General features: G+C 34.0%; 1 protein-coding gene across 1 annotated transcript in view; it reads right to left on the bottom strand.

Moving 5' to 3' along the window:
• The window catches only part of LOC18598741 (ferredoxin-dependent glutamate synthase, chloroplastic), a 40,986-nt gene that overhangs the window by 5,019 nt on the left and 20,898 nt on the right, over nucleotides 1-15,069 (bottom strand). Inside the window, exons 14-27 of the mRNA XM_018121143.1 lie at nucleotides 13,200-13,329; nucleotides 12,463-12,521; nucleotides 12,252-12,357; nucleotides 9,604-9,700; nucleotides 9,173-9,288; nucleotides 8,874-9,071; nucleotides 8,371-8,481; nucleotides 7,499-7,738; nucleotides 6,802-6,900; nucleotides 2,973-3,068; nucleotides 2,678-2,875; nucleotides 2,496-2,570; nucleotides 2,225-2,353; nucleotides 2,022-2,120 (exon numbers count right to left, since the gene is read on the bottom strand). Coding sequence (XP_017976632.1) covers nucleotides 2,022-2,120; nucleotides 2,225-2,353; nucleotides 2,496-2,570; nucleotides 2,678-2,875; nucleotides 2,973-3,068; nucleotides 6,802-6,900; nucleotides 7,499-7,738; nucleotides 8,371-8,481; nucleotides 8,874-9,071; nucleotides 9,173-9,288; nucleotides 9,604-9,700; nucleotides 12,252-12,357; nucleotides 12,463-12,521; nucleotides 13,200-13,329 — 1,753 coding nt within the window. The remainder of the gene's footprint in view (nucleotides 1-2,021; nucleotides 2,121-2,224; nucleotides 2,354-2,495; nucleotides 2,571-2,677; nucleotides 2,876-2,972; nucleotides 3,069-6,801; nucleotides 6,901-7,498; nucleotides 7,739-8,370; nucleotides 8,482-8,873; nucleotides 9,072-9,172; nucleotides 9,289-9,603; nucleotides 9,701-12,251; nucleotides 12,358-12,462; nucleotides 12,522-13,199; nucleotides 13,330-15,069) is intronic.

The following is a 15,069-nucleotide window of genomic DNA, read 5'->3' as shown; positions in this document are numbered from 1 at the left end:
CCAACTCAAATATATAGCCAAAGCAAACCAAAACTTAACCGATGTGGGAAAATACCACTTAATATATGCTACTGGGTAAATTCAATCAAAAGATTATCTTTTTCCAAGTTAAAACTGAAAGCCCTTTCTAAACTCCTAACCGTTTTAATGAAAGATGGGAGATGTTGATATTCTACCATCTATACATCTTATGTCAACTTGTACCTGGACTTGGTAGTTTTTCTTATTCAGATATATTAACAGAAACAGCCACAAAGTCCTTGACAGTAGAAATTTTCTACAGTACCTAAGATAAAGTAGCACTCAAATTTCCAACATCATGATCAAATCTATAGTTGACAGATTTTGTGTATCAAACTTTGTGACTGTAACTCCGAACTTAATGACATACTTCACTTGAAAATTCTCCTGGAGTCTTGAAGTGCAGAATTTTCTAGTTGCCTAGGAAGCACAAACATGGACATGGGATACAGGTACAAGTACGACACAATATGGACATGGTGACAAGAAAGTTTCTAAAAGATTAGGATATAGACACACAGGACACGACAATAAAAAAACAATCTAAATATATAAAAATACATTTTAATTAATTTTAGTTAAGCACACAGTAAAAGGTCTTAGAATAAATAAAATCAATATACATATGTATATTATTTGTCCTAACAAGTTATTAAGGTAAATTTATGTTCTTGAAAAATATCTTTGCAAATAGGCTTAATAGTCTTCAAGTTTGGGCTTTAAAGCTGTTAAAAAGGAATGCTATGAGCCAATAAGCTTAGAAATCATTAGGCCAATCTGAGCTATATGCAGTATGAAGATTAACGAGTTACTTTTTATTGGTTACTCAAGTACCACTGTTCTCTTGCTAAGCCACTGACTTATCCAGTTGCCCTTCTCTTTTCCAACCCTTCCTCTATCCCACTCCCCTCCCTATCTCTCTCAACCCATTCACCGGAGTATGTTGGGCCGGAATGCCTCCATTCCAATCCCATCCTTTATGATCTCTGGGCCTTCCCGCTATGAGATATTCCCAGTGCAGAAGCATATTCATGCAGAATACTCTTCCACTTTTTTACCCTCACCAGTCGCTGCTTGATTGGCATGGAGGAGAATCTCAAAGTATGGGGCAAATAATCAAGCGCTTGAACTTTGTCTCCCAGGATCCACCACAGATTAGGTTTGAGAGCAGTGTGATGGGTTTGTTGGTGAATGGAAGCCCCCCCTATCAAGAAAGAAAGAAACGGCTCTTCCCACAGCAGAGTTTCTTTCTCTTGTTTATACCAAGTCATGAATCTTGTATTCTTTTTTCTTTACAGTTTTACAGTGAAAGAAGTTGGAAAGAGGTTGTTAATAATAAATTCCCAAGAGAAATAGCTAAAAGCTACCAGCCACTATCAGTTTCCTCTCTCTTTTCTTCTCTGATAAGGCTCAAAACAAAATCATCTTTAGAGAAAAGAGGCATGGACATTAAGACACCCAAGCCAACCTTACTTATTTTCTACTATTTCCCTTTGTAATCTCAATTTTTCTTACACCTTTTTTGTCAAGGTAGTGCCACCTCCATTGTTGCTTCATTGGAGGTGGTGTTATCAAACCCACCCCCCCCCCCCCCCACCCCGGCCGTTTTTTCTTTTTTTTTTTTCCTGTATTGAATTCTGGTATCAATCAGTGTCTGAATAACAATTTATTAATTTTCAAAACATTTTCCATATCCAGCCATGTTGGATAAGTATCATGGTGTATTGGAAGCTTGACAGCATCCAACACAGACAGTGACACAAACATGCAGGACCGGGGGGGGGGGGGGGGGGGGTGGTGGAAATGAGGTCTATCCATGCTTCATAGCCAACAAGATGAAACAACTGGAGAAGCAAAACTTTCAAAATCAAGTTAAAAGGGTTTTAAGATCATTTGAAATAGAAGGATTTTAAGTCAATCTGAATACTCATAATGATGAACCTCTAAGTAATATATACTACTCAGCATAATTCATTTTTAATTAGTCATGCAATTGTTACCTCAGGATCAGCAAGTAAAATATCATCCAGAACAGGACCATTTGAGTGAACCTCCTGATTCCTGATTGCAGTACTGCTCCATTTTGGTAATCCAACACTCTAGGAAACAAAGACAGTACTCATGTTGAGTGCAAATTAAAAAATAGCATATTCACCACAAAAACACTTATGTGAGGGAAGAAAGGTAATGATTCAATACATACCGACAAGATATAATCCATATCAAGATGCTGAGTTTTCACTAGTGAGATATCTCGTGGTTTTAATAAATCTGTTCGTCCAATTATATCATCCAACTTTTCATAACCCATTTGTGCTAACATGCCACGCACCTAACCGGAATAAAATTTGTTCTATTAGAGAGGGAAGAAGTCTAATAGAAGAATGCAGTGAAGCAAAAGTGAACATGATATTCCAATATGAAGTCTATAATGGGAAAAAATGCAAAGCCAAACTGGATGGATTATGGATTACCTCCTCTGCAACATATAAAAAGAAATTGACAAGGTCACCAGGCACACCAGGAAACCGTGCACGAAGTTCTTCTCGCTAAAATTAAATTAAAAAAATATATTATAACAAAAGGTATGGAATAATATATTACAGAAGAGAACAGGCAATCATAGCATCACATAAGGAAAAGGGTTTCCTAGGACCTGACTGGCAACACCAACTGGGCAATTATTTGTGTGGCAAATGCGAGCCATAACACATCCAGTGGCAATCATTGCCAAAGAACCAAATCCATACTCATCAGCACCCATTGCTGCAGCCATTAGAACATCAACTCCACTTTTTAAACCACCATCAACCCTAAGAATTACCCTTTCTCTTAGTCCATTTTCAATGAGAGTCTGTAAAAGATCAGCAATTTGAAATTTATCAGATAGCATCTACAATGTCTTATCAAATGAAAAATGCATGAACTATTTTGGTAGGATAAATAAATACCTGGTGGGTCTCTGTGAGTCCAAGCTCCCAAGGACCACCAGCATGTTTAATGGAACTTATGGGGCTGGCTCCAGTACCACCATCATGCCCAGATATCTGCAAAAGCATATTAGAGTTGTTATTTGACTTCTGATGAATTCCTAAGAGCTATATCCAAAAACAGCTCTTTTAGATTTTGCTTTCCCCTTATTATGTTTATGCATAAACTCAATGATATAAGATCTGTAAATTCATAGTTAAAAGGAGTACCTCAAGAAAATAGTAGCATTAGAACATCTAAGATACAAAAAATCTAGACAATGAACAGATATCCAAACACTCTATATCATGATTACACAAAGCAGATACAAGCCTTGCAAGGGTTCCTAGCCTCACTGGTTTCACTCCTTAAGAAGGTTAACAGTCCATTGCTGCAAGATTTCTCTCATTTGGTCATAAAGGAAATATTTGAGAACCATGATCAACTTAAATAACTGTTATCTAGATGTAATCAATTTCATGGGTCCCACTTTGTGACAGAATAGATATTTCAGCAGTTTAATCTTCTCCAGCATGCAGCTTTTTCTTCTTTTTTTTTTTTTTTCATAATTGGGGGAAGGGGGATTCAAACCCTGCTCTTTAGGCAGGGAGATCGTGCACCAACCAATGAGCCAAATGCTTAGGTGCTTTTAAGAAAACCAGATGATGACTAGGAGACCATTAGACCAACCAGTTTGTGACTCTTAAAATTTAAATTTCTTTTAAGAGTCTATTAAACTCTATTCTGACTATGAAAGCAGCAAGTGTCTATTAATGAGCTTGTAAGATTGAGATTTAAAAGGGATATGAATGAAACCTACGATTGTGATCACAGGTACTAAGCTTTGTATAGACTGTGAATATCATCAGTTTCATCTAGAACTTTCAAAATTGAAGTTTTTTAAACATTGCTGTTTCCTTTTAATCACTATTTCAAGTTCTAAACTTTAAGCGTGATACAAAAATGCCAAAATCATACCTAAATCATAGAGCTTACGTTATAAAATTCAGTCTTTTTAAGTGCTTCCAAAAGTTAGATTATTTGTTAGATTTAATTCTAGTTATTAGATTTGCATTTAGTTTCTATTTTCTTGTTGTTTTAGGCACACTTACAGTTTTTTCATTTGATCATCTAAATCTGCATAATTCATTTTAAATCCTTTTCAGACGTTTATGCAATATATGATCTATTTTGACAAAATCTAACATTTTGAATGAACTTGAGATCCAAGCATGAGATTTTGAAATGCTATGAGCTCTTTCTTCAACTATTGTCACTTATTTAAATTTAAGAAAACAATATATGACTTTTAACCTCTTCCATACACGAGTTAACCCTATTTATCATGTCTGTTTAGACTTTTAACAGATAGAAATTTGAATTGATCTGACTTTCAGTAGGCATTAGACTTGTTCAATCATTCAGCAGGAGGTTGAGCCCCTCTTGCTCACTGATTGTGAGAAGATATATGGACCTAAACTAGTTGGCAGAGCCCCATTGTGGCAGGTTTGCCTATTTTTCACAAGAGTCTAAACTTCATTGAAGTGATTCAAGGGGGAATTACAATTGCAGGACTATTATATAACATGTCTGAGGATTTAAATAGCATGAGAATAATATTTCAAATTGCTCATTCAGGTTACATGAATGCAAAATGCCCTATTCTCTATGTTGAACATATCTCGAAGTGAATCTACAAAATTTACATTTGTTACCAAGCATTTTTAATATCTGAGGCATCAATTTAATAGTTATCCTTAAATATTTTAATATCATCTTTAATAGACCTTTTCTCTACACTTACTCTTGTCAGTCAAAAAAAACCCCAATTTTGCCTCTCGTTCTTTCTTTTGTCCATATTGTTAACTAGGATTAGATCACTCACGAAGTATTGCACCTTATTAAGAGGATAGTTGGCATGCTCTATGGAGGTTTTTGTGGAGTTGTTTTCTGGAAGATTTTATAGATCCAAGCTTGGCATTCTGAAATTGTTCTTGGATATTTGAGTAGATCCTCATCTAAAAAACTTAGTTTTGTTCTAAACCAGTCTAAAGAAAATGTAGTTTTGTGCACCTAACTAGGCTATACTGGTTGGACAATATATCTTTCACTTGGGTTTGTTTAGCACAAGTTATGATTTTCTTTCTTTGAAACAAATTTGAGTTCCTCTATCACTATACAGCCTTATAGTTATACTGATTCTAAATTTTGAGTCTCAGAAATGATTGGAACATTTTACCTAAATTTGGTCATTTTATAACTTATGAATCTTAGATAGTTAAGTACAATGTTCATGAGCAAAGGTATGGCTTTAATATTCTTTTGGGGCATGATATTACACTAAAGGTAGTATTATTTGTTCCTACTACACACAGAGGACTCCAACAACTGTCCATTGCACTCTGGTATCATTACCCATGGCTTTTTGGAAATGAAAATAAAGGCAGCAAATATGCTGCTTGTGATTTTTTATACCATTTGCCTAGTGTCAAAGCTAACAATCTTAGATCAACCAATGTCTAGCACTTCAAGAAACTTTTCATCCAAGCTTCTTCATTGAACAGTCCATGACAAACAGCTTTAGCACCATACATCTACTTTTACCTTTTTTGAAAAACATATGAAAGTTGAAACTAACCACAAAATTAAATGAAATTTTTAGTCTATTAAAAAAGCATGTTAGAGATTTTAATATTTATTGGACATATGATCTCTGGTTTTTCCTTGGATTTTATTGGAGATGTAATCTTTCGGTTAAAGGTTTGGCTTCATTATTAACGCCTTTTATGATTCCTACTACATCCTTCGCAATCTTAGAGGCTTTGTTGACTGGTATAACCATGAATGAAACAAAACTATCTTCCCACAATTGTCCTGGTGATGAAATAATCTTTTAGATCAACCAATATGAAACACCTTTAGAACCTTTTCTACTCAATCCTCTTCCCTAAACAGCCCGTTGGCCAACAGCTTTAGCACCATATATTTACTTTTACCTTTTTGGGAATGCATATGAAAGTAGAAACTAACCACAAAATTAAATGTAAGTTTTTTTTTCTATTAAAAGGCATGTTGGAGATGTAATTTTTATTTGACAAGTAATCTTCAGGTTTTCCCTCGATTTTTATTATAGATGTAATCCTTGGTTAAAGGTTCAGCTTTATTACTTACGTGTTTTATGTTTCCCACTACATTTTTCGCAATCTTAGATGGTTAGTTGGCTGGTCTTACCATAAAAGAAACAAAACTAACTTCCCACAATTGTCTTGGGGAGGAAATAATCTTTTAGCTCCTAGATCGAGACCTAAGAGGCAACAACCATATAAAAGTTAGAATGTATGAGGAATTCTAAACAAAACACAGTTCATTCCAACAATAGGGGCCATGGTGATCCTAAGGACAGACACATGTTTGCCTTTCCATATATCCATAACACTAGAAACAGATACTTGTAATCTTCATATAGAGGTGCTGAGTTAGGAGATTGCAATTCATGATAGTTCAAACTTCAAAGCTCAGTAAGGTGGTTAAATCCATACATCTCAAGCAACATAGTTTTTGATGATGAATAGGTGAGCCAATATACTCTAATAATAGAAGAATGCATAACTGTTCTGAGCACAATTGTCAAGGCACAACCATTGTTGGTAAATAGTCTTCAGAAAAAGGTTTATTATGAGCGTTATGCAATTGAACAAATCAGGAAAAACATAATAACAATAACATTCAAGGGAAGACAAGGATATAAAACATAAGTAACATGACACAGCTAAGAGCTCAAGATGCTGGCAATAAATTGTGATCATTTACCTGTATGATATCAGCATTACCCTTTGCAACCCCAGAAGCAACTGTTCCAATTCCAGCTTCTGCCACTAGCTTTACAGACACCTTAGCCTTAGGGTTGACCTATATTAGGTAGATATAAGATACCATTCTTATCAGTACTCTGTGGATACTGCTTTTTGCAAGACTATAAACAGATTACAATGATAATTTGGCAGCTGAACTAAGAAAATGTGTAATTAGTTCCCTGAAATTTTAAAATGTTTAGCAGTTTAGTCCAATCATTAACCTAACCTGCCTATGTTGCATTAAACTTGGTTTTCAACATTTCATAATTGGTTTCTGAGGAAACTGAAACTTGAAAACTTCTGCAAACTTAAAATCAGTTTTGGTAAACCGTTGGTTTTCAAGCTCATTATTTATAAATGTTGAATGAGCTTGAAGACCGATTATTCATTTATCAAAACCAGTTGAGTTTCTAGAAGCTTTCCTCAAGTTTCAATTGCTCAGAAAACCAAACATAAGATGTTCTAAACCTATTTTGATGCCACACAAGCAGGTTGGTGTAACAGTGTTAATGGTTAAACTTGATACATGTTTTGAAAGTTCAGGGGTTTAATTACACATTTTTTTTAGTTCGGGTACCAAATTGTACAATTTGGTATAGTTCAAGGACTGTATGTGTAATTATCTTTGGATTAAATATGAAGCAATTGATTACCTGATGCAGGTCAAAGATCAATTGAGCAAGATCCTCAATAGAATAAATGTCATGGTGTGGAGGTGGAGATATAAGTGGAACACCTGGTTTAGAATTTCTTAACCTTGCAATGTATGCACTAACTTTTTTCCCAGGCAACTGACCTCCTTCACCAGGCTTTGCACCTTGTGCAATTTTGATTTCCAGCTGATCAGCATTGGCCAAGAATGTTGGAGTAACACCAAAACGACCAGAAGCAACCTGAAGAAGAAGTAATGCATGAGAAGTAAAGAAACAATCTGCATGACCTTGATACATACCAAAAGCACAGACTACTCCAGGCAGATCAGAAAACTGTCAGGTTTATCTATAAACTTCCCATCTAATCAAAATATTTAAGGGCCATCATGCACTATCCTACATGCTTATGCAGTCTTGACTTTAGCAGTTGGTGCCTTAGTGACAGATTGCCCCAAAATTGTGTTCATTTCCTTTTCTTAAATTTTCATTGAGAAATATATAAATTTACCAAGAATGTGACCAAAAGTAAAAGAGATTCATGTATTGAAGTCATTGTATTGTTTCTTTTAAAAAAAGATATTGTACTTTTTAGGCTATAAATTTGTAAAAGCAATTCTTATTTGTATCGATTGTGACAATAACAAAGTCTTCCACAGAGTACATAATGTTGCATTTGAAACCACAAGGTAGCTAAGTGAAATTGCAGTTATGTGGCTAATGCATAATTATCCAGATATATCATTAACATTTGGCATAAATAGCAACAGGTGTATTGTTTCATTATCAGTGCCTTAAAGAAAACCACATGAGGCTTAAATGACAAATTACAGAATCATATGAAAATGTTAATAAGCAAAGTTCTGTTCGATGACCTGTTTAATAGCACTTGTAGCAGTATCACCATTTTGAAGACCTTTAAGATGTGGCAGTGTGGGAGAATACCCGTCATCAACATCTGTAAGTGGGCTCCAGCGAATCGGATCCTTGGAGAAAATAAAAAAAACAAATATTAGTTTCTTCTCTATTTTACAAATGTTTGGTGGGTTAATGGAGGGGAGGAAACAGTCAATCTCCTAAGGATAAGAAGACCTGAACCATACCTATCACTGCTTTCTACCACTTCAGCGAAGCCACAAGAGACATTTTGAAATTATTGTGCAAAATGATAAGTTTCAAGATTATTCTGGTCTATAATTTGCTTGCAAAATGAGTACCTAATAAACAGTAAGTAGAACTAAGCACTTCTTACATATTAGAATTATGCCTTTGGCCATTAGCTCATGAAGCACTTGCTATTTCAGAAGAAAAGGTTGGTGCCATGTGTAATTGCATGGGAAGTCAGAAACAGTATGATATATATGCGGTCCTGGATTACCTCACCACCTTCTCCTGAATTAGACTTTCCACCTAATCTGTTCATAGCAATGGCTATTGCTTCATGAGTTTCCCTTGAAATAGCTCCAAGTGACATTCCACCAGTGCAAAATCTTTGAACAATGGATAAGGCAGGTTCAACTTTTCCAACAGGAATTGGTGCACGATCACTTTTGAATTCAAGAAGATCGCGAATAACCTGCAGTTAAAATAATAGGACCAAAAATATCTCATCTAATTCTATGATGCTACTTGTTGTATTGAAACAACAAAAAAGAAATAACATATGTATTGACTAACATTGACAGGACGGTTGGCCAAGTGCTGCTGATAAATTGAATATGCACTTTCACTCTTCTGGCGAACAGCTTTATGAAGTAGTTTTGACATCTCAGGGTTGTTTCCATGATACTCCCCTTTTAACAATTAAAATAATAATAATAATGAAAATGTAGAAGTTACAAAAAAATGAAATAGAATACAGTCAATAAACCATCGAGATTGAGAATATTGTTAAAATCAAGGAATAACTAGCAGAAATTCAGACTAAGATGATATTACCTCCTTTAGGCTAATTTGCATGAATTACAACTAAATCCAGCACATTGTTCACTTATTTCCACAGAAAGTTCTTAGCACCACAATAGAAAGAGATACTAAATTAACCACACGAATACAATCATGTATGTCTCATGAGTGCCCATTAATATATATATATATATAAGTGATACCTCCAGGTCTGAATTGTATAAATCCAAAATTTTCCAATCTTTTTGCTGTATCTTCAGAGAAAGCCTTCACCCAGAAAGACAAAGTCTCCCTTGCCAACTGTAAACAATAGGATTTGCCAAAAATGACATCAATGGAGACAGCAGTAAACGGCATAATAACACCTTAACCAACAAAATGAGATTAAAATGGCTGAAGAATGCAAGAACTTAAACAAATTAAGTATGCCACCTGATGTAGAGATAGAGGGAAACAAAATGAAAAAAATCACAAGAAACTCAAATGATTTGAAGAGAATTTTCAAAACCAAGGGAATTCAAAATCTCAATGCCTCAATATTTTCAATCAAAAGTTACCTAGAACGGGAAGAACCTAGGTACTTGTACAGTTCCCCATAAACCCTACAGCTTGGTAAATAAGCAATCATAATAAAAATAGCAGAAAATGCCATTAACTATATAAGAATTGCATGTGAGCCCATAAAATATAACAAAATTAATCTCAAAATAATTTAATCATTTAATCTGCATCATCCTTCTAAGCATCAATGTCAAAGTACAATAGTGACTGGTTTTCTTATTTGACAAATGAAAAGCCAAGCAATAAAGGGCACCAATGGGGTGCCAACTTCTCTTCAGACTGGTAATAGTTAAGAGCATTGATATTGACCAACAGATTTGGTAACTTACTAAATGATATGGCTAGAAGTTACAATTAAGTTAGTCCAGTGTAATCTCATAGCTAAACCTTGGCTGCATCCTTATGCTTTTAAGTTTTCAGTGCAAGAAAAAGCTACAAACCACTTTCTTAAATCAGCAGTTCTTTTTGAAATAAGATACACCTCAAACCTATCACTATCCATAAAAGTTCACGACAAGCCATGAAACTTTTAGTTGAACGAAGAAAGGACCCATTTAAAATCAATTTCCATGAAAAGTTGACAACAAGTGCAGAAAAGACACCAAATGTTCTAATCCAATCACTGAATCCATCAATTTAGTTTAATCTGCATTGAGCTGAATCCTGTAGTAAGAAGTCTCACCACTAAAACTAGTTCAACTATTAGTAGGAAACAGTAATGTGAGATCTTTCTATGCAATTTCTAAAAAATGGCATTTCTATGCAACTCCATAAATCACAGAAAATGCTAGAAACCTCAACTTGTAAAGAAAGATCAGCATATCTCTGAGTCCAAACCCAAGAGGTTAACAAAGCAATCTGTTTCAAGAAAAGACAATAAAACTAATGTCTATGTATACTACAGAATAGCAAATTTGATCTGCATCTTGCAAAGAAAAGTTCCAGTGTCCTGGTGATGTGTCTAACTCATTTTCAAAAGTGATAGTGACTGGTGAAGAAGTCTGTTAGGTAGTATGGAAACTTGTTTGTGGCATGTAAGCTAAGGTTCAAAGACCCAAAATATTTATTGAGATAGTGAAGCAAAATGCAGCAACTTTTGTCTTTTGACGCATAATCTACCACTTCAAATTCCAGTGAACAATCTTTGATAGCAATAATATCAAGAATCCTCTTTCCACAAAAGAACTCTTGCATCTCAAATGACAAAGTCACATCCATAGTTTTATTAAAATCGTATGATACATAATATGTATCGTATGGTTCAATTGATGTATCGTATGATTCAATTGATTCTATAACTAAATGAATTGAATCATTGTAAAATTCATATATGAAGGTGAATTGTTCGATTCACTGTCCAATTGATGTGAATTGCCCAATTCATCTGATTCAGTGCAATTCACTTTTGCTGGTCTGTTCCAGATTGAAGCGGGCTTTTGTATTACCCCATTTATATTTTGAAAATTTTCTTTTGAGTTGAACAGTTGTCATGATCTTCCCCCTTTCCTTCTTTTACAGAATCTATTCTTCTTATTTTATTTGTTCTGAAACCCAAAGGAGAAGAAATTCAGCAGGTTTCTATAAAACCCATGTTGCTGAATAAAACTAGAGAACTCCAATTCAATCCTCCATGTTTCTGGCCAGAAAAAGAATTCAGTCTTCGACATGGGTGTTTGCATAATTGCCCTTGACGCTCTATATCATGTTTTGATTTTTTAAGTTTTAAAGTTGAGTTTCTTTTTTTTATCTAAAATAATGTATACAGCTCTGTCAATTTATATACAATTATAAATGCAGCCCTATACTTGTACAATACAATACAGTATAGATTATATAATCCGTTTACAATTTATGCCACTTAATCACTAAATACTATTAATAGATATAACATTTTTTTGTATTTTGTTTATTTTGCGCGTGTAAATGTTCATTATATTAACCTTAAAATTTTTACCGCATTTTACAATATCATTCTATTCTCAATCTCAAATCTACAACATAAGATAATGATTCATAATAGGAATCTCGATTTGACAATCCATTATTTCTACCACACTGCACTAGTTGAATTTTTCTGACACAATCACCTCCAACCAAGGTATTTTCCTGTAAGGCCTAATTGCATTACACATGAGAAACACAATTATCAATATAAAACCACAACATTGACAGTGTCATCTTAGCATTGTCTTGAATGAGTTCTAAGGAAAAATAACAAAAGACATTGTAGAATCACAAATTTTCTGATCACAGGAACTATTCAATTTAAAGAGCAAGTTGTCTTTCTAACCTCATCAAAAGTTAATCCACCAATCTTTGAAACACTCCCACAAAATGCAAAATCAACTATTTCCTTCCCCAGTCCATAAATCTCAAATATCTGTGCACCACAATAACTAAACAGAGAATAATGACAGTTAGTCAATTGTCCAAATAAATAAAACAAATAACAAGGTATTCAAAATCCATATTATTAACTTTTTCCCATTCAAAACTCATACCTTGAAAGCAACGAGATGCCCATCTTAGAAAGAATTTTGAGAAGACCAGCTTTAATTGCCTAGATCATGACAAATAATGAGCATATATACAAAATGTAAGACAAACTGTGATGTAAAAGCAACATAAAACTCTCTCTCACTCAATACACACACAAAAACACAAAGAAAAGGTCAGTGCTATGGTTTTTCACATTAAAAACAAGGAAGAGAACATTATGGCAGCAGTTTAAGGTCCCTTCAGAATTTGAAATAAATTAAGCTTAGCCAAGCCTAAAACAAGATTTAATTGTAGATTATGTAAAATTGACAACTAAGGTCAATAGCAACTCAAAGATTGGATCATGAAAAACTTAACAGCAACAAAAAATTTTCAAAAATTAAACCCAGAAAAACAAATTCCAAAATTTGACCTATGTTTTACATTGAAGTTATATTTCTGGCTAAATACTAGAAAAAATGTTTCTCTGTCTGTCTTCTCCTGCTGTTTCACATCATGTTATTGGAGAAGAATCATATCCGTATATCCATACTGCATTATATCCCTATTTTATACTAGTGCATAGATAGTAGCTGTTTTTCTTACCAATATCACCCATTTGCTATTTTGTGACATGCAAATATAAGAAAATTAGTAGTGAGAATATAAAACATAGCAAGATGTAGATGCCAAAATTCCTGTAGGACAAGACAACAAAATAAGATCCCAAAAATTTTTGTACCATTGGATATATACTGACCTTGCAAAAGTTCGTCTGAGCCTGCTCAATTGTCACAGTTGGCATCTTTCCATTCCGCATCAAATTTACTGTTTTAGCACTCAAACGCCACTGCCGACAAGTCTCCAATGCCAAGTATGGACACACAGCACTGCAAAAAAAATATTAAGGAAAAAAGTGATGCACTTTCAGGATAATAAAGACAAAAAAGGTTTCAATCCAGTACAACTTAGCATTTTTGATAAGGCAAGCATCATGAACCAAAAAACAGAACCCAAGAAATAAAACAAAACAAAACAAATTTGATCAAGATGGATATGAAACCTCCTGAGATAAGTCTATATCAACCATGCTAAACAATGAGAAAAATTGAAACAGAGAGAGGTAGCCTCCAAAAAATATAAACGCTCCTAAATAAATAATGATTTTGCAACAGAGTGTACCAATGTGCAAATGTTCTTTTCTCATTAATAATTATTGCAAAAAACTATCAAAGGCAAAAATGAAGATTGTGGATGAAAAAGAAAAGGAAATACTTCGTTATTCTTCACTCTATTTCATCTCAAATTTTAAACAAATCATAGTACATAGAGGCCAGTAAGCCAAAAGGTCAAGCTCAAGCCAACACCTCAAATAAATGGTGATTGGTTACACATAATCAAGGAAACATCCCAAGATCATTCCCCTATATTTCTCTAAAAAAAGTTCACTCTTTTTTTCTTTTTCCAGGAACAAATCAATAAATAAATGCTAAAAGGTTTAAAACCTATGTACAACATGAGAAGTTAAAAAGAGAGCACCTTTCGAAAAAGATGAAACCAAAAAAGGCTAAAATCTAAACATTATATTTAATTTAAAAAAAACAAAAACTAATAGAGCTCTCAGAAAGGGAGACCAACAATAAGAATCCCAATTCAAGATTCAAAGTCCATGACAGAGTGTTCCATTCATCAACAAACAAAACCAGTAAACGTCCACCGTTTTCCAAATAATAATGTTTAAGCCATCAAAAAGTAGATAACTGCGACTCTCTGCAAACCCAATTACAGTTTTAGGCATCATCCAGTAAAGAATAGAGTTAGAAAACCATTCATTATATTTCTGCAGCAACAGAACAAAAAACAATGTTGTTGGTCTTCTCATCTTTCCCACTTATATAAAACCAACTAAATGACTGCTAGTCTTTGTTTAATCAAGTTTTCAGTAGCATAAATGCAACACCCCAATCAAAACAAATGAAGAAAATAAGTAAAGACCTTCCAGATCACCATGGGAATTTCTGTACCATAACACCACAAGCACAAAGAAACTTATAAAAGAGTTGAGCACAAACTAGTTATTGTTCACATCTCCAATAAATGGTATCAGCACCTTATCACCACACCTCAAATCATAAAACTTCTTACTAAGTGAACATTGACAAGAACGAAGCTTCAACTAAAAAATTGAAATGAACAGTTTATAAATTAGGCACCTATCTTGAAGCAAGTAAAACAGACGAAAGTTACAGGAAAATTGTGAATTATATTTTTCACCATGTAGTTAGGCTTAGGCCTACTCTTATTTTACTATGTAATGGTTTATGTGATGAATATTACACTATGGAACTTCATATTGTTATTCTTTCCATGAAACTTATGCATTTGCCTCAAACATCAATTGTAAATTGATCAAATAACACAAACCTTTGTTCAAAACATGTGCAAGCAAATGCACCTAAATAGAAGTATATGCTTCTCGTGGTGGCATACTCTAATTGACTACAACCTTTTCTTGAAAACTTTCCTTTCCTATTATTCTAAATATTTGTATGTCCCTTTGGATCAGGAAACAATTTGCCATAACTAAAAGAGACATAAGTGTTATCTTAAAATCCTAGGGATGCAAAAAT

This window comes from Theobroma cacao, chromosome 5 (assembly GCF_000208745.1).
Source record: "Theobroma cacao cultivar B97-61/B2 chromosome 5, Criollo_cocoa_genome_V2, whole genome shotgun sequence".
In the NCBI taxonomy this organism is placed as follows: Eukaryota; Viridiplantae; Streptophyta; class Magnoliopsida; order Malvales; family Malvaceae; genus Theobroma; species Theobroma cacao.
Note: the sequence above shows the minus strand (reverse complement) of the source record. Positions and strands in the feature narration are given on the sequence as shown.